At 39.0% G+C, this 20,345-nt stretch overlaps 1 protein-coding gene across 1 annotated transcript in view; it reads left to right on the forward strand.

Annotated features, from left to right (window-relative positions):
• Positions 1–20,345, forward strand: part of LARP4B (La ribonucleoprotein 4B) — a 2,371,531-nt gene that overhangs the window by 1,652,032 nt on the left and 699,154 nt on the right. Inside the window, exon 11 of the mRNA XM_044065528.1 lies at positions 17,828–17,873. Within this exon, the coding sequence (XP_043921463.1) occupies positions 17,828–17,873 (46 nt within the window). The remainder of the gene's footprint in view (positions 1–17,827; positions 17,874–20,345) is intronic.

Below are 20,345 nucleotides of genomic sequence, written 5' to 3' on the forward strand. Positions count from 1 at the left end.
GTCATCCATATTCTTACTGCATCACATAAGGAATCCACTCGTGGAGTATACAAAAGCAAATGGAAAGTCTTATCAGTATGAGCTGCTGGCCAAGATAAAGATCCTTGTTCTACCTGTGTTTCTGAAATTCTCCAGTTCCTTTTACTTCGATTCTGGTTTAAGTTACTTTAGTATTAATATTCATTTGGCTTCTGTGTACGGTTGTCACAGTGGTTTCAGCTTGTATCCCATAGAATCTCATAAACTGTGTAAGACATTTTTAAAAGGGTCTTCCTTATGCATCCAGCTCTTACAGAACTATTCCATCCATGTGACCGAAGTTTTGTCTTGGAAGCCTTAATAAAAAGCAGCTACTTCTGTATTTTTTTTTCTTTGAAAACCGTATTTTCAGTAACTGTTAATTCTGCTATAATAGTATGCAATATTCTGTTAGAACAAGGTACCTATCTGGGCTGAGTAATATTGAGAAAAAAGCCAGCACCTCGAGTGGTTCTAATACAAATATTTTATTGTACAAAAACTAGACCGGTTTCAGCTATTCAAGCTTTCATCAGTAGTTGAAAAAACACAAATTGAGAGCTGCTCCTTATATACCCCATAAGAGAGCTGTGACATCACTTCCTGTCTAGGAAAAAATCATTAGTTATATTTCAAATAATAATAAAAAATGATACATATATTAATGGCATACAATGAATATGTAAAGATTTTAGTTGTCCATCAGAGGCTGTACCAAACCATCAATAATATCAATTTTAGAAAAGTAAAATAAAATATTACCTTGATGTAGTGAAGTGGATAAGTGCTGTATGAAAAAGAAGGTGGTTAGCTTAATAATACATAGATGTAACGATATCCATAAAAATGTTGGGTCACACTGTGAACAGATGTTTAGTTAGATAAGAGAGGGCTGAAAATTATGGGTATGATAAAGAAATTTTGGAAAATTCACATTTTGTCATTAAGCCCTGGTGGGAAGAGTCCACCCAATTTAACTATCCATCTTTTCTCTTTATTGTTGAGAATCTCATGCCATCCTGTTTTAAATGCCCTGTTACCAATTATATTGTCAATGATGCAAAAAGAAAATTTGGCCGTAGGATGCTTTAAAGTGTGTCTGTATAATGCGTTTGTTGATCTGCAATTCCTGATATCTCCCAAATGTTCTGATATCCTGATACGGAATTGTCTGGATGTTTGACCTACATAGAATGCCTGGCACGTGCATGTAGCTAGATAAATAATCCAGTCAGAACTGCAGTTCCCAAAGATTTTGATATCATGTACCTGGCCAGTATTCTTGCTTGTGAAACTTTTAGTTTTGAATATATATCCACAAAAACTACAGTGGCCACAGGGATATGTGCCCACTAATTTGTCCCCTGTTAAAGTTCTCTGCGTATCAGGATTGTCATGCCTGATGCTCCTTTTGTAATGAGAAAAATGGGAACCTAATGTTCTGCCCTTCCTATAGGAAAAGTAACAACGTTCTCCTAAGTAGCCCTCCAAAAGAGGGTGGGATGTGAGTATATTCCAATGTGTATTGATAATATTGATAAGATTGTGACTGTTTCTTCCATATGTGGTGATGAATCTACATGTGTCTGGATAATTAGATCTGGCTTTTTTCTTGTAAACTAATAGTGAGTCCCTGGGTTGCATTTGGCTCCATTGTACCGCAGAACTGATGGTATCCCAATGGTATCCTCTAGCCAAGAATCTGCTAGTCAATTCTTCGTGATGTTTATTTAGATCCTGTTCCGTAGAGCATATTCTTTTAATTCTCAGAAACTGAGATTTTGGAATGTTCTTGATAATGTGTTTCGGATGGAGACTGTTGGCATGTAATAATGTGTTGTATTGGGGAAACTTACGATGGACTGATGTTTTGAGTGTATGATCCGGTTGTCGTTGTAAATGGACATCCAGAAAATGAATTTCATTCAAGTTATATTCCACAGTGAATTCAGTCCCCCACATGTTTCCATTGAGATGTTCCATGAATTCTAGTAGATAGTCCAGGCCTCCTTTCCATACAAGCCAACAGTCATCCAAATATCTCCTCCAGATGTCAATTTCAGGTAGATACACATTATGCAATTCATCATAGATAATATGTTCTTCGATGTACCCCATATAAAGATCTGCATAAATGGGTGCAAAAGAGGCCCCCATTGCTGTACCTTGTATCTGCCAGTAACAGTCTTGTTGAAAGTAGAATACATTTTTAGTTAGGACATGTTCGGCCATGCATACAAGTAATGTGTTCATTCCAGGGGGATAGATATTGGCTTTGTTTAACCAAAAGTCCAAGGCCATCAGACCTGCCCAGTGTGGAATACTAGTATACAATGATTTAACATCCAAAGTGCATAATAGACATCCAGGTTCAAGTTGTGATTCAGAAACAATTTGTAGGAATTCCGTTGTATCCTGAATTCTGGCTCTGATACATGGTAATAATGGATGTTCTTCATTCCACATTGCTGCAGTCCTAACTATTGGGTAGTCCGCTGTCCAGTCGGCCCGAATACCAAAGTATATGGCTGACGTCGGTCAGGGCGCATTAGACTGACGTCAGTACGTCAGGGTACTAATGCGCATGACCGACGTCATATCCTCAGTCTTTTTTGCCGCATGGTCCGATGCAGAAGCAATTTTGCGAGTGCAGGTTGGCGTTCTGAAAGTTTCTGAAGCCAGAGTTTCAGACCGAATCAAAGTTGGCTAAGTACCCCGTTGGGGAATATTTTGGTTTTTCTTGCCTCAGTATTTAACCGGATGTCAGAAAAAGTGAATAACTGTATTTCTTGTGGGAAACAGATACCTCATAGGGATTACCATACTTTGTGTATACCTTGTTTAGGGCCTGAGCACGACGTTGTTGGATGCCGCTCTTGTGCTAGATTTAACAAACGCACTATTAAGAGAAGGTTAGACTGTGCCAGGTTAGTGTTTGGGAAGCGTTGTAATTATAAAATGCCGTCGGATGCTCCGACGCCGGCTTCGGCTAAAAAACGCAAGGACAAAACAGCAAAGCCTAGAGTGGAAGAACCGACAGTCCCAGACATCGGTTCTTTAGAGGGCTCAGTGGAGCCGGAGGTTTTGCCAGGTGTTTCTTTGGAGTCTCAGGTAGAGACTTTACTGTTACAGGATGTATCCTCTCAGGAAGTAGGCCAGGCTGAGGGGGCTTCTCAGGTGGCTGTTCTTCCCTCTCTTCCTAAGGTGGTCAGAGCCTCCCCTTCTGTTTCCAAGGCTTCTTTGAGAGGCAGGCCGAGTTTTGCTTCAGTGGGGGTTTCTCCTAGTGCTTCAGGGTCTTTGCCTAAGAAACATATGCTTAAAATGGCAGAGGATTTGATTACTATGATAAGGGGTTCTATGCCCCCTCCTGATAAGAGGCCTAGGGTGGAACCTGAGTTTGAGAGTTTTGAGCAATGCTCGGAGGCTTCTGAGTCTTCGGCTGAAGACTTGCAGGAGTACCCTCCTTATTCTGATTCTGATGTGGATGATTCTACTCCTTCAGCTTCCCTCCTGAGGATTTTTCTTTTCAGAGACTCTGCATTCCATGAGGGAGCATTTTAAATGGGAAGGTCAAGATTTCTCTGATTCCAGGAAAAGGCTTAGGGAATTATTGTTCTTACCCCAGCATAGGCCTTTAGCTATACCTCCTGTTTTGAATGTGGTGGAAGATGTTTTTGCAGAGGCTTCCTTGAATCCTGATTCTTTGCCTCCTGCCCCAGTTAAACCGGATAGGTACTATAGGGTGCCTGAAGCTCATAAGTATCTTTTAAGAGTCCTAGGGCAGACCCGAAACTGTCTCTCAGGGGCCTAAAGGTGTGAAGGCCTCAGTTGTTAAAAATCCTGTCCCTCCTGATAAAGAGGCAAGGGCTTTGGATAGATGGGGAAAGAAAGTGTATACTTCTTCCACTTTAGCCATGAGGGCGTTGAATTGTCAGTTTCACATGTTAAAATATCAGAATTATCTTCTTTCACAGTTGAAATCTAAGGTGGATGCTCTGGCGGAAGGTATTGAGTGTAAAGAGTTGCAGGATTTAGTTCATGTGTCTGAACAAGTGGGTAAACATTCCTTGCAATGTGGTTTTGATGCTGTGCAGGCCTCCTCCAGGGTGGCTGCCACTGGTTCTGTTCTTCGTAGGCACGCCTGGTTGAGAGATCAGAATTTAGCTAAGCATGTTAAGACACGGATTTTGGATGCTCCCTTGCAGTCTGATGTGTTGTTTGGTTCGCCTGTAGAAGCAGTTTTGAAGAAAATGGAGGACAAGGCTAAGTCTATGCAAACTGTTAAAGATTTCTTGCAGGTGCAGCCTCCAAGTTTAGTAGAAATTGGCCTGCTAAGGGATGGACTTATCCTGCTTATGATTCCCAGTCTAGGGGTAGGTCTAGACGTGGTAGGGGCAGAGCTCAGGGTTCTTTTAGGCCTAGAACAGGGAGTTCCCCTGCTCAGACTTCTGGTGAGGGCAGGGGTCAGTCCTTTCGTAAGCAGACCCAATGACCTGCCTTTTCAGCTGCCAGTTCATTCTCGCCTGGCAGCACCGCTGGGAGGAAGACTGTCTCTTTTCAAAGAAAATTGGGATTTAATTACCCAAGACAGATGGGTTCTGGATATCATTCACCACGGTTACAGGTTTTATTTCCATACCTTGCCTCCTTTCAAAGGCATGCCAGACATTCCTCCTCTACAAAGACAAGAGGCTCACAAGCAAATTTCTCAGTTGCTCCAAATAGGGGCCATTCAGCCGGTTCCTGTGCCAGAAAGGGGCCTAGGATTTTATTCTCGCCTGTTCCTAGTACCAAAGAAGGGGAACACGTGGAGACCAATTTTGGATTTATCTATCCTCAACACTTATCTGGACATTCCCAAGTTCAAAATGTTGACGTTACAACAGCTTTTACCTCTGCTGGGCAAAGATCACTGGATGGTAACTTTAGATCTCAAGGAAGCTTACCTTCATGTGCCTATAAGACTAAGTTGCAGAAAGTATCTGCTTTTACGAGGTGGAAATTGTCATTATCAGTTCTGTGCATTGCCCTTTGGCTTATCTACTGCCCAGAGTATTCACAAAGGTTCTGGCTCCAGTGATAGCTTATTTCAGGCTAAAAGGAATTCAAATCTATCCTTACTTGGACGATTGCCTGATTCTGGCTCAAGAAAAGGAAGACCTTCTACAGCATTTGGAATATGTCATAGCAGTGCTAAGATGCCTAGGGTATTCTGTGAACGAAATAAAGTCCAGTCTAGTACCCTCTCAAGACATGTGCTTTCTGGGTGTGAGACTGAATACAGCAGCCCAGATGGCCTTTTTAACCCCGGACAAACAAAAGAATCTTTCCAGTTACTTCCATCAACTATCTCTTCAGTCCGGGCTGACTGCAAGGACAGTCCTTCAAGCCTTAGGGTTCATGGCATCTTGTATTCTGGTGCTTCCCAATGCCAAACTGCATATGAGGAAGCTACAATGGTATCTCAAAATGTATGGACACAGCACTGCCAGGATTTGGACACTGTCATTCAAATAATACCTTGCATTCAAAAGGAATTTTTGTGGTGGGCTCAGGAATGTCACCTAAACAAGGGACTCTCTGTGACCCGCCAGAGGCGAGTCAAATTCTAACGACAGATGCCTCAGACATTGCTTGGGGAGCTCATCTAAATGGAAAGTGGATACAAGACAAGTGGCCTGCCAGACTACAGCATCTACATATCAACATGAAGGAGATGTTAGCAGTCCAGTTTGCATTAATGGCTTTCAAGGAGTTACTTCTTCCAGGGCAGGTGTTGATTCTAACAGACAACACAACTGTCATGTGGTACATCAACAAACAACGGGGAACACATTCTTACCCATTGTGCAGGCAAGCAATGATTTTATGGGAGACTGCGCTCAGCTTGCAAATAACTCTTCAGGCAAGGTTTCTGCCGGGAGCACAGAACTCCTTAGCAGATGTGTTAAGCAGACAAATCATGGATCCCCACGAGTGGAAACTGGATCTTCATGTATTTCAAAGGTTGACAGTGTCCTGGGGAACTCCAGACATAGATCTGTTCGCTTCTCCACTAAACCACCAGCTGCCAAAGTTTTGCACAAAGAGGTTTCATCACACAGCTTGGAAAGTGGATGCTCTTTCTTTCAGTTGGAAAAATCTTCATGTGTATGCTTTCCACCTCTGCCTCTTCTTCCAAAGGTGCTTCTAAAGGTCAGACAAGACAAGCCAAGGATGATTTTAATAGCTCCAGATTGGCCTCGCAGCACTGGTACCCATTACTGAGGAGTCTGGTAAAGAAGCCTCCATGGCCTTTACCCTTGATTCCACATCTGTTGTCTCAGAAGGACGGTCGCCTGCTCAATGTCAAGCTTCACTCTCTTCATCTAACAGCCTGGCATATTCTGTTTTGAAAGACAGCAGGTCTCAACTTCCTCAACAAGTTTTAAATGTGATTATGGAAGCCAGAAGACCTAGTACAAGGAAAGTGTACGCAGAAAAATGGAAGAGATTTTTATTTTGGACTGCAGCAAAGAATTTGGAGATTTCAGAGCCTAATTTGAGTGTGGCTCTTCAATATCTTACTGAGTTATTGGACAAAGGTTTGTCTTTCTCTTCCATTAAGATTCATGCTGCAGCAATTTCAGCTCACTATGATTGTGACCCACCATTGTTTTCACATCCTTTGTTCAAGCAATTTCTTAGAGGGCAAAGAATATAAGACCCCCAATAGAGCTCCTACTCCTGCTTGGGATCTCAATTTTGTGTTGGAGAAACTTACTCTACAACCTTTTGAGCCTGCAGCTACTGCTGAACTGAAATACTTGTCATGGAAGACTGCTTTTTGTTGGCCATTACTTCTGCAAGAAGGGTTTCTGAGTTACAGGCCCTTATGGCGGTTGAGCCTTTTTGATTTTTCATAAGGATAGGGTATCATTACGCACTAATCCTTCCTTTATGCCTAAAGTGGTTTCTAGTGTGGCTTTAAACCAAACTATTCATTTGCCTACTTTTATGCAGATCCCCAAAATAAAGGGGAAAAGATTTTGCACACTTTAGATGTACACAGGCAATTGCGTTATTATTTGAGCAGGACTAAGGATTTTAGGCAGTCTCAGCAGTTGTTTGTTTCTTTTGCTTTGAGTTCTCAGGGCAAGCCTGTGTCAAAACAAACTATTTCTAGATGGATTGGGTGTTGCATTACATTTTGTTATTCCCATCATGGCAAGGAGATTCCAGCTGGGATTAGGCCTCATTCCACTAGGGCTACTGCCACTTCAACAGCATTTCTGAGGGGTGGCAACTAAGGATATTTTGGAGGCAGCTACTTGGAGTTCAGTACATACTTTCTCTAAGCATTATCACCTTCCTCTCTACTCTAAGTCTAGGGCTGGTTTTGCCACAGCTATTTTGCAGGGCATGTTGTCAGTTCCTGCTTCCTTATGATTTGCCAGCCTCCCTTACCTCTGCTTTGGGATTCTACCCAATAGTTAGGACTGCAGCAATGTGGAATGAAGAACATAGTACAGTTTTGTACCTACCATAAATGTAGATGTTCGAGGATCCACATTGCTGCAGTCCAATTTACCCTCCCTCCTTCCCTCTGTGTTTAGGGGTGGTTGTGTAGGTGAGGTTATATTCTGCTAATTGTGTATATATTGTATATATATATTTTTTGGTGCAGGTTTTTTGGGAGTTTTTGTTTTTGGCCTTATCTTTTCAGGGTCTTCTGACATCTGGGGCAAGAAAAGACTGAGGATATGACGTCGGTCATGCGCATTAGTACCCTGACGTACTGACGTCAGTCTAATGCGCCCTGACCGACGTCAGCCATATACTTTGGTATTCGGGCCGACTGGACAGCGGACTACCCAATAGTTAGGACTGCAGCAATGTGGATCCTCGAACATCTACATTTATGGTAGGTACAAAACTGTACTTTTCAGTTTTTCAGTCAAAAACATAGACAGGGGTTCTTGTCAGGGATCCAATACCAGACACAATCGGTCTTCCTGGTGGTTTTTCAATGGATTTATGAATTTTAGGCAACAAATACAGGTATTGTTTAGCAGGATCCTTGATCATTAGATGTTTTTTGGTATTGATAGAAATAATCCCAGTGTCGACTGCTTCTTGTAGAAACTCATCAATTTCTTGTTTAAAGGAGGGTGTAGGGTTAGTGCTCATTTTCATGTAATGATGATGGTTGGACAATTGTCCATTAGCCTCATCCCAATAATAATCGGCGTCCAAGACAACAACTGCACCCCCTTTATCAGCAGAGAGTATAACTGTATCCTTGTTGTTTTTAAGTTTGGTCAGAGCAAGTTGTTCTTTGTAAGATATGTTGTTTCTTATGTTGTCAGATCTATTGGAATGAAAATGTAAATCTTTCATGACAGCCTGTTGGAATACCGCAACATATTTATCCATAGGGGGATTGAAAGTAGATTTGTGGAATCTAAATTCAGAAGATCTTTGAGAGAGATCGGGGTTATCCTGTTGTTTGAAAAATAAGTTTAGATTAATTTTTCTACAAAACTCTAATATGTCAGCAACATGTGAGCTTTCGTCAATGAAAAAACCAGGAATAAAACCCAGACCTTTATTCAATATAGAGTATTCATCAGATGACAAAGTGTATTGAGAGATATTTAACACATTTTGATTAGGTTCAACTATTTCACTACTGACTGAAAGAGTTCCTCTAGACTTTTGACCCCGATGCTTTCTCCCTCCCCTGTGTGTCCTACCCCTAAAGGGCTGACCATACTTCTACCTCTTTTGTTGTGTGGTGATTCACCCATGCTGGTTGATTCATTATCTGTTGTGGAGGACTCCTCACCGAAGGTGTTACTGGAAGATCCTGATTTTTTGAGAATTGATCTCGGTCTTTTTTTACACACAAAAGTAAAACTTTTGGTCCCCTGGGCGAATCTCACACCTTTTTGGGATTCAAATTGTCTACCTCTGCTGTAATCCTCTTTATCCCTGGCAAACTTATGTAATTTTTTAGATTTAAGATTGTTCTCCAATGTGGTCAGTTCTTTGGATAGTTTGTTCAGACTGCTATGAAATTGTGAATGATTTTCAAATTGTTTTAAATTGTTACATGTTTTCTCAACATCCAGAGTATTGGCATGAACTGTCCTTTCATATAAGGAAGCCAGTACATTAACTAATGCCATAGCAGCTTCTTGCTGTGCTATTTGCCAATCCCTGATCAATATGTCATCCGGTACACCAACAAGTGGCTGAATTTTTGATCTCAATCCTCTTGGTGAAATCTTTTGGGTTTGATAAGCCTTGAATAACTTGTGGTGCCAAATGTTGGTTCTTAATGTTTTAATTTGTTTACCTAGCTTATTAAATTCAGACACACAACCGTCAACTGGATCCAATATGGGTAACTCAGTGGTATTCGAGGAACTAATACCAATGCTGAATACCTTAAGGTCATCCTTATCAGCACAAAGGCTGGATAATAATTTCCCAAGGTCCATGACTATGAGTTGTTGAGTTGAAAAGTTTAAGCTAGGTATGTTTAGCAAGTCAAATTAGAAAGAGAGAGAAATGTAGAAGTCTGAACAAAACACAAATACCCTGATTAAAACACTTAATGAAAAGTGTGTTGGAGATTCACTCTAGGGTATCAAAAGTTTCTATATAATATATATGAGATTAAATTCTCAAAAGATCAGGACGAACACCTAGTACAAGTATTTGGAACAGGAATATAGTTGCAAAAGCAGACTTGTATAATGATGCTACCTCCAGAGATTCATGCGTTGCATGAAAACTAAGAATCTCAAAATATATGAGACAAATATGCCTGGATGGTGGATAGTTGTGTCCTGGAGGAGCAACTTCAAAAAAATCAATAATGTGGATTCCACAACAATTGAGATGCTAATCTTGTTTGGGGTGTCTCAATCAGGAGGGTATAATAAACCCTGACCATGTATTACCTGCTTATAAAAGTACTACCTAGGTTGGTGGTTGTTGGTATGTTAATATATAATGTATATATGCACAAGAAAGAGAGCACAGAAACAAGAGTGTACAATCAAAGCTGCCTCTGTATATGGTATTGTTCAGAACATACTTGATCTGAGCAAAGATAGAAATAATAGGTCACTTGGGGTTGTGATACTGAAAAATTAGGCAACCTTAATATTTGTGAGTGATTCTGAAAACATGCTATGGTCAGTATAGGTCTAAAGATAATATTGTCAAAAGTAAATGCACAATCATGAGATTATTCCATACAGAGGGACAAAAGCCCAACATGTTACGTTTGCATTTCCTCCCACAGTATAGTTATATATGGTGATCTAAAGGAAATGATGACCAGATACCATGCCACTTTGTGATTAAAAAAAGCAAAAATCCGTCCCAACCATGGTATGTAACCTACATACAATTGAAGGAATCCACTATTAATGTATACATATCTTGGTCTACATTAATCCTAATAAATTCTTGTGAATGGCTAAAAAACTTTGATCATATGGAAGTTTGATTAAAGCCTAGGCAATAGTTCCCATTGAAAATCACTTCACATGACATAGAAACATAACCTGACAAATGTGAATAGTCTTACAAAAACACTTCAAAAGACATAATGCCCCCTTTTTTAAAAACTGGAAACTTTGATTAGTGGTATTCCTATAAGTCCAACATTCCTGATATAAACCAACAGAAAGGAAAAATAATATGTTCAATCATATAAATGTTGTATAAATAAGAGTTATTCTGGCATAGTAATGCCCGCAAAATCCAACCGCAGGAGAAATCAAAATTGCGACCCAAACTGTCCCAGAGTAGTTGTAAACTGAGGATTCAAACAGTTCTCTTGTAAGGTTCAGACATAAGCAATCCCTTGAAATTCTTCCAAAGAAATGAACCGGATCATGCCCTTCACAAAAAAGGTGTCGTTGAAAAAACGCTAGTTCACAATGAGAAGAAAGAGTGTAGTATACATAGGCCCAAAATACATACACTTCAAAGAATTAGAGAAAAAATGGATCTAAAGCGATAACCAAAAGGTCTGTTAAGTTGAAACATAGACAGACTGTTCAGGTCCCACCAAATATAATAGACCTTGTATGCTGGCCCCAAAAATCAGCGCATTGACACACACAGATAGTATTGTCGAATGACCAGCATCAACACAAATGCGTAAATGTTATAAATAATAAAGAAATGTCCAAAAATAGAGTCAAAAAATGCACATAAAATCTCACCAAATGTTTTCAAGTATTAATTACAAGAATGCGTATGTCCCAACATTCTCTCTAAGGATGATGTCCCAATGGCAACATAAATGTAAATCCAAAAAGAGATATTCCCTGGCCCCAAAGGAAGTTGCACTTTAATACACTCAGATGGTATTGTCCGTATGCGAACAGCAACGCCACTACATAAAAAATTATTTCCAAAAATAAAGTCAAAAATGTACATAAAGTCTAACCAAATGAAGTGTATGTATTTTGGGCCTATGTATACTACACTCTTTCTTCTCATTGTGAACTAGCGTTTTTTCAACGACACCTTTTTTGTGAAGGGCATGATCCGGTTCATTTCTTTGGAAGAATTTCAAGGGATTGCTTATGTCTGAACCTTCCAAGAGAACTGTTTGAATCCTCAGTTTACAACTACTCTGGGACAGTTTGGGTCGCAATTTTGATTTCTCCTTGTGTTGATTTTATGGGCATTACTATGCCAGAATAACTCTTATTTATACAACATTTATATGATTGAACATATTATTTTTCCTTTCTGTTGGTTTATATCAGGAATGTTGGACTTACAGGAATACCACTAATCAAAGTTTCCAGTTTTTAAAAAAGGGGGCATTATGTCTTTTGAAGTGTTTTTGTAAGACTATTCACATTTGTCAGGTTATGTTTCTATGTCATGTGAAGTGATTTTCAATGGGAACTATTGCCTAGGCTTTAATCAAACTTCCATATGATCAAAGTTTTTTAGCCATTCACAAGAATTTATTAGGATTAATGTAGACCAAGATATGTATACATTAATAGTGGATTCCTTCAATTGTATGTAGGTTACATACCATGGGTGGGACGGATTTTTGCTTTTTTTAATCACAAAGTGGCATGGTATCTGGTCATCATTTCCTTTAGATCACCATATATAACTATACTGTGGGAGGAAATGCAAACGTATCATGTTGGGCTTTTGTCCCTCTGTATGGAATAATCTCATGATTGTGCATTTACTTTTGACAATATTATCTTTAGACCTATACTGACCATAGCATGTTTTCAGAATCACTCACAAATATTAAGGTTGCCTAATTTTTCAGTATCACAACCCCAAGTGACCTATTATTTCTATCTTTGCTCAGATCAAGTATGTTCTGAACAATACCATATACAGAGGCAGCTTTGATTGTACACTCTTGTTTCTGTGCTCTCTTTCTTGTGCATATATACATTATATATTAACATACCAACAACCACCAACCTAGGTACTACTTTTATAAGCAGGTAATACATGGTCAGGGTTTATTATACCCTCCTGATTGAGACACCCCAAACAAGATTAGCATCTCAATTGTTGTGGAATCCACATTATTGATTTTTTTGAAGTTGCTCCTCCAGGACACAACTATCCACCATCCAGGCATATTTGTCTCATATATTTTGAGATTCTTGGTTTTCATGCAACGCATGAATCTCTGGAGGTAGCATCATTATACAAGTCTGCTTTTGCAACTATATTCCTGTTCCAAATACTTGTACTAGGTGTTCGTCCTGATCTTTTGAGAATTTAATCTCATATATATTATATAGAAACTTTTGATACCCTAGAGTGAATCTCCAACACACTTTTCATTAAGTGTTTTAATCAGGGTATTTGTGTTTTGTTCAGACTTCTACATTTCTCTCTCTTTCTAATTTGACTTGCTAAACATACCTAGCTTAAACTTTTCAACTCAACAACTCATAGTCATGGACCTTGGGAAATTATTATCCAGCCTTTGTGCTGATAAGGATGACCTTAAGGTATTCAGCATTGGTATTAGTTCCTCGAATACCACTGAGTTACCCATATTGGATCCAGTTGACGGTTGTGTGTCTGAATTTAGTAAGCTAGGTAAACAAATTAAAACATTAAGAACCAACATTTGGCACCACAAGTTATTCAAGGCTTATCAAACCCAAAAGATTTCACCAAGAGGATTGAGATCAAAAATTCAGCCACTTGTTGGTGTACCGGATGACATATTGATCAGGGATTGGCAAATAGCACAGCAAGAAGCTGCTGTGGCATTAGTTAATGTACTGGCTTCCTTTTATGAAAGGACAGTTCATGCCAATACTCTGGATGTTGAGAAAACATGTAACAATTTAAAACAATTTGAAAATCATTCACAATTTCATAGCAGTCTGAACAAACTATCCAAAGAACTGACCACATTGGAGAACAATCTTAAATCTAAAAAATTACATAAGTTTGCCAGGGATAAAGAGGATTACAGCAGAGGTAGACAATTTGAATCCCAAAAAGGTGTGAGATTCGCCTAGGGGACCAAAAGTTTTACTTTTGTGCATAAAAAAAGACCGAGATCAATTCTCAAAAAATCAGGATCTTCCCAGTAACACCTTTGGTGAGGAGTCCTCCACAACAGATAATGAATCAGCCAGCATGGGTGAATCACCACACAACAAAAGAGGTAGAAGTATGGTCAGCCCTTTAGGGGTAGGACACACAGGGGAGGGAGAAAGCATCGGGGTCAAAAGTCTAGAGGAACTCTTTCAGTCAGTAGTGAAATAGTTGAACCTAATCAAAATGTGTTAAATATCTCTCAATACACTTTGTCATCTGATGAATACTCTATATTGAATAAAGGTCTGGGTTTTATTCCTGGTTTTTTCATTGACGAAAGCTCACATGTTGCTGACATATTAGAGTTTTGTAGAAAAATTAATCTAAACTTAATTTTCAAACAACAGGATAACCCCAATCTCTCTCAAAGATCTTCTGAATTTAGATTCCACAAATCTACTTTCAATCCCCCTATGGATAAATATGTTGCGGTATTCCAACAGGCTGTCATGAAAGATTTACATTTTCATTCCAATAGATCTGACAACATAAGAAACAACATATCTTACAAAGAACAACTTGCTCTGACCAAACTTAAAAACAACAAGGATATAGTTATACTCTCTGCTGATAAAGGGGGTGCAGTTGTTGTCTTGGACGCCGATTATTATCGGGATGAGGCTAATGGACAATTGTCCAACCATCATCATTACATGAAAATGAGCACTGACCCTACACCCTCCTTTAAACAAGAAATTGATGAGTTTCTACAAGAAGCAGTCGACACTGGGATTATTTCTATCAATACCAAAAAAACATCTAATGATCAAGGATCCTGCTAAACAATACCTATATTTGTTGCCTAAAATTCATAAATCCATTGAAAAACCACCAGGAAGACCGATTGTGTCCGGTATTGGATCCCTGACAAGAACCCCTGTCTATGTTTTTGACTGAAAAACTGAAACCATTATTACCATGTATCAGAGCCAGAATTCAGGATACAACGGAATTCCTACAAATTGTTTCTGAATCACAACTTGAACCTGGATGGCTATTATGCACTTTGGATGTTAAATCATTGTATACTAGCATTCCACACTGGGCAGGTCTGATGGCCTTGGACTTTTGGTTAAACAAAGCCAATATCTATCCCCCTGGAATGAACACATTACTTGTATGCATGGCCGAACATGTCCTAACTAAAAATGTATTCTACTTTCAACAAGACTGTTACTGGCAGATACAAGGTACATCAATGGGGGCCTCTTTTGCACCCATTTATGCAGATCTTTATATGGGGTACATCGAAGAACATATTATCTATGATGAATTGCATAATGTGTATCTACCTGAAATTGACATCTGGAGGAGATATTTGGATGACTGTTGGCTTGTATGGAAAGGAGGCCCGGACTATCTACTAGAATTCATGGAACATCTCAATGGAAACATGTGGGGGACTGAATTCACTGTGGAATATAACTTGAATGAAATTCATTTTCTGGATGTCCATTTACAACGACAACCGGATCATACACTCAAAACATCAGTCCATCGTAAGTTTCCCCAATACAACACATTATTACATGCCAACAGTCTCCATCCGAAACACATTATCAAGAACATTCCAAAATCTCAGTTTCTGAGAATTAAAAGAATATGCTCTACGGAACAGGATCTAAATAAACATCACAAAGAATTGACTAGCAGATTCTTGGCTAGAGGATACCATTGGGATACCATCAGTTCTGCGGTACAATGGAGCCAAATGCAACCCAGGGACTCACTATTAGTTTACAAGAAAAAAGCCAGATCTAATTATCCAGACACATGTAGATTCATCACCACATCTGGAAGAAACAGTTACAATCTTATCAATATTATCAATACACATTGGAATATACTCACATCCCACCCTCTTTTGGAGGGCTACTTAGGAGAACGTTGTTACTTTTCCTATAGGAAGGGCAGAACATTAGGTTCCCATTTTTCTCATTACAAAAGGAGCATCAGGCATGACAATCCTGATACGCAGAGAACTTTAACAGGGGACAAATTAGTGGGCACATATCCCTGTGGCCACTGTAGTTTTTGTGGATATATATTCAAAACTAAAAGTTTCACAAGCAAGAATACTGGCCAGGTACATGATATCAAAATCTTTGGGAACTGCAGTTCTGACTGGATTATTTATCTAGCTACATGCACGTGCCAGGCATTCTATGTAGGTCAAACATCCAGACAATTCCGTATCAGGATATCAGAACATTTGGGAGATATCAGGAATTGCAGATCAACAAACGCATTATACAGACACACTTTAAAGCATCCTACGGCCAAATTTTCTTTTTGCATCATTGACAATATCATTGGTAATAGGGCATTTAAAACAGGATGGCATGAGATTCTCAACAATAAAGAGAAAAGATGGATAGTTAAATTGGGTGGACTCTTCCCACCAGGGCTTAATGACAAAATGTGAATTTTCCAAAATTTCTTTATCATACCCATAATTTTCAGCCCTCTCTTATCTAACTAAACATCTGTTCACAGTGTGACCCAACATTTTTATGGATATCGTTACATCTATGTATTATTAAGCTAACCACCTTCTTTTTCATACAGCACTTATCCACTTCACTACATCAAGGTAATATTTTATTTTACTTTTCTAAAATTGATATTATTGATGGTTTGGTACAGCCTCTGATGGACAACTAAAATCTTTACATATTCATTGTATGCCATTAATATATGTATCATTTTTTATTATTATTTGAAATATAACTAATGATTTTTTCCTAGACAGGAAGTGATGTCACAGCTCTCTTATGGGGTATATAAGGAGCAGCTCTCAATTTGTGTTTTTTCAACTACTGATGAAAGCTTGAATAGCTGAAACCGGTCTAGTTTTTGTGCAATAAAATATTTGTATTAGAACCACTCGAGGTGCTGGCTTTTTTCTCAATATTCCTCACACTAGCTTGGTTGCCGAGCACCAGTCGTACTTGCTAGCTCATTTCTCTACTGACACCTATCTGGGCTAACCATCTCATCATTCTTAAAGTTGCAACACTGTTTAACTTCAGTCAACCTATTCATTTACCTTTTGTCTTTCCAAACCATCCTAATAAAAGGGAATATATGTTGCCTTGCTGTAGATGTTCATAGACAGCTGATGTTCTGTCTTCAAAAAACTAAATCTTTCAGAAAGGATGGTCAATTATGTCTTCGTTGCAACAGGTAAGTTAAGAAAGAAAGTGTCTAAAGTATGTTAGCCATCTAGACCATGCATCTCCTTTGTTTGTGTCTCACAAGAAGTCATTTCCAGTTAAACCAAAGATTCACTCATCCAGATCATTGACTACTTCCACTGTGTTTTTCAAGAGTCCCGGTGTGGATGAAATATGCACTAGGACAAAATATCCAGATGTGGCTCTTCCTTTGGTGTCTTGTCATGATGCCTCCCAGAGTAATTAATAGCTGGGGATTCTGACCCTTAGGTCAGATCAATTCAGATTGATCAGATGAATAGGGCACACTGAAGTTATGTACTTGCTGTAATGTTGGAGCCTTTTATCCTGGTCCATCTGATAAAACATCCCTCCCTGCTTCCCCTTTCCAAATTGTCATTTCTTGAGGGCCTGAAAGATTGTCTTGAAGCTCTCTATTATGTCCATTTCATCTCTATTCATTAGGGGGTCAGTGATAGGCAGCCAGTTTTATCTTAGGAGGTGTACTACACTGGGAGTTTATGGAAGGAGAAAGTAGACTGGAGCACTAGCTGTGGTGGATCAAATCCAGCTAGCGAACTGATAACCCATAAGTTTTATCAGATGGACCAGGATGAAAGGTTGCAGTGTTTTGGTAAGTACCTAACTTCCATTTGTGGTATATCCATTTGTACTTTTTATACTGGCACATATACTTGTGATGGACACACAGCTGCAGGGAAGGTGTTTCATCTTCAGACTGGTTGGGCATGAGGTATCCTTGGCAAGAGCATCCTATCTGTAAGGATTACTGCAGCAGTAATCTTTTCAAACATCTGTTATGTTAAGTTACCTACACAACTGTACTTTTAAGAGACTTGCTGAATAGAAAATCTTAAGTTACTGTAATTATACCTGAAAGAGTTCCTTCATTGCTTGTAATGGTTATTTTGGTCTGTGATTCTGTTCCAGATGTTTGTTTTGTAGCCTTTATTTATGTTCTGTATATTTTCTCTCTTACTTCTCTCTTTTAGGAAAAACTCTTACGGATTTAGGAAGAAAAGGGAAGAGAAATTTATAGTAAGCATTTTTATACTTATTTTTGGCCACAGTAGTATGCTTTACAAATGAAAGTGAAATACTTGTTTGCATGCAATGGAAAATGTATGCACCACACTATTTTATTAGAATTGTGGTTTGACAGTACTGTTTGTTTATAAGATGTAGTGAGTCCATTAATAGCAAGACTGAAAGAGTGCAAATGCAAACTTGTGTACAAAGTCCAAGATCATGTCTTAAAGTTTTCCCTGAGGAATGGCAATTTTGGTGTTGGTGTATATAAGTTTAGGGGTGTGGGTGGCTTTCCTCCCCCATTGGGGATGCAAAAAATAAATTTAAAGAAAACAGCACTGTGCAGCATTCACTTCTGTCCTGAATTTTCTTTTTTCTGTAATTCTGGAACTCATACTGATGTGCCTCAGATTTGTAATAGGGAGCCATTTGTGCACTTTGACAGTAAAAGTATACTTGGTTTTAAAATATCTAATTGATGCTAAATTGGCTAAATAGCACATACTGCGTTATGTTTTATGATTTATTAAATGAAGTCTGTATATGATGAGGTATTCCTAGAAGAAAATGTTTCAAAGCTAGATTGTTGGCATTGCATTATAAATGCATGCACATGATCTATATTTTAGTGTCTCACCACCATTTGAAAATGCATTCTTAATAGCCTGACATGAATTCTTTTTTTGTCATGTGGGTAGTCACTCATAAACATGTGTTCTTGTAGTAAATCACAGATTGTGCAGACTCCTTTGCTTTGTATAAAATGCATGTATGAAATCATGAATGACAGCTACTTAAATGGTTTAAGGTTCTGTTGATCTAGCCTCTTCAGTAATACTGAAAAGGTACTTCAGCAAAGATGTCAGCAACTGTACATAACTTGCCTTTGATGTTATTTGTTCCCTCCAGGACAAAAACATACCAGACAATGAAATGATTTAAAGACCTATATCAATTGTATGCTTTGGCTAGACATAAGAAAAAAACTACATATTTTTGTTCACAAGATGCGTTCGTGAATAAAGGTAATTCATGACAAAATACAAATAATAAGCCAAAGTTTTAATCATGTTCTGTTTTGGCAACAACATACTTGGGTAACTTATTAAAAGTATGCTGGTGCTAAAACAGAACTTGATTCAAACTTTGCCTTATTGTCTGTATTTTGTCATGAACTACCTTTATTCACGAATGCATCTTGTGAACAAAACTGTCTAATGTTAGGTAGTCTAATCACACCTTCATTTTTACAAATGGATTCACAGCCGATTTTCAAGCTCGAAGACTTCTGGTTGGCTCGTGGCTAAGCAGGTATCCCATGGTGCACCAGTGCAATCCCCAGATCTCATTTGCCGCTCTGGCCAAGTCTTTTTCAATTCTTTCATAAGTGGTTTTTGCATATTTACTGCTATTTAGTGGTATTATATATAGGCCTTTACCTAAATTGTCCTGTGGACTTGTTTGACCTTAGTAGTTAGTATCCTGTGTACCAGTAGTTAGGCGCCATTGCGCTTTTTTTGTGTAGATCGTTAGTTTTGGCGGTTTTTCGACGCTCTTAGTCAACAGGGGCTCCTGTTGATTTATTTGTACTGTCAACCTGTTGATTGTTAACTAATTGTCTTTGGCGGGGATCCGCTAAAGTCGTATTTTAGGATTGCTGTTGCAAATTTATTTCCTGTGTGATTGAACCTGTGTGTTTGCCTGTTTTATATACTTGGTCTGTTTGAGTTAGAAGACCTAGTTTTCTATTACACCGGGCTAGGCTCGTTTAACTTAGAGGACCTAGTCCTCGTGTAACTCTATTTGTATTTTTCACATATAAAAATTTTCCTGTATAACTGAATCTCTGTGTGTGTGTGTTAAAATAACTTGGTCTGTTTTAGTTGGAAGACCTAGTTTTCTTTTACACCAAGCTAGGCCTGTTTAACTTTGAGGACCTAGTCCTCATGTAATTCTTCTGCAGGGTAGGCCCATTTTAGTTAGAGGACCTAGTTCTCAATTATTCTCTCTTTCCCTATTTCTCCTCTGGTTTTGCATGTGTGTCTGCAATGTCTAAGGATAGCAAGGAGCATAAACCCTCTGGGTACAAAAAATGCATGAAATGCTCCCAGAAAATGTCATTAACATGGCCACAGTAGCTGTGTCTACTGCTTGGGAGCCATCCATTTGCAGGAATCATGCTTGTACTGTCGTGCTTTCTCTCCTAGAGTGTTGCAGGAGAGAAAGAACAAGCTGATACTCAGCAGTCTTCTGAAACCAACCTTTGAGGAAGCCTTATCTAGTTCATCGGCTTCTTCTTCTTCCAAGTCTACAAAATCCAGGTCTGACTCTAAATCTAAAGCTTCAAAAAGGCCTTCTCCAGCACCGGCTGGTGTCTTGGAGCCGCCTTCCAAATGACCAAAATCTGCCTCCTCGACGACTCAGTCTTCGGAGCCGAAGGAGAGCACCATGGTATCAGAGTCGGTCACAGGTGCTTCGGTG

Source organism: Protopterus annectens, chromosome 3.part0 (assembly GCF_019279795.1).
Source record: "Protopterus annectens isolate FY-2018-M chromosome 3.part0, PAN1.0, whole genome shotgun sequence".
NCBI classification, from domain to species: domain Eukaryota; kingdom Metazoa; phylum Chordata; order Ceratodontiformes; family Protopteridae; genus Protopterus; species Protopterus annectens.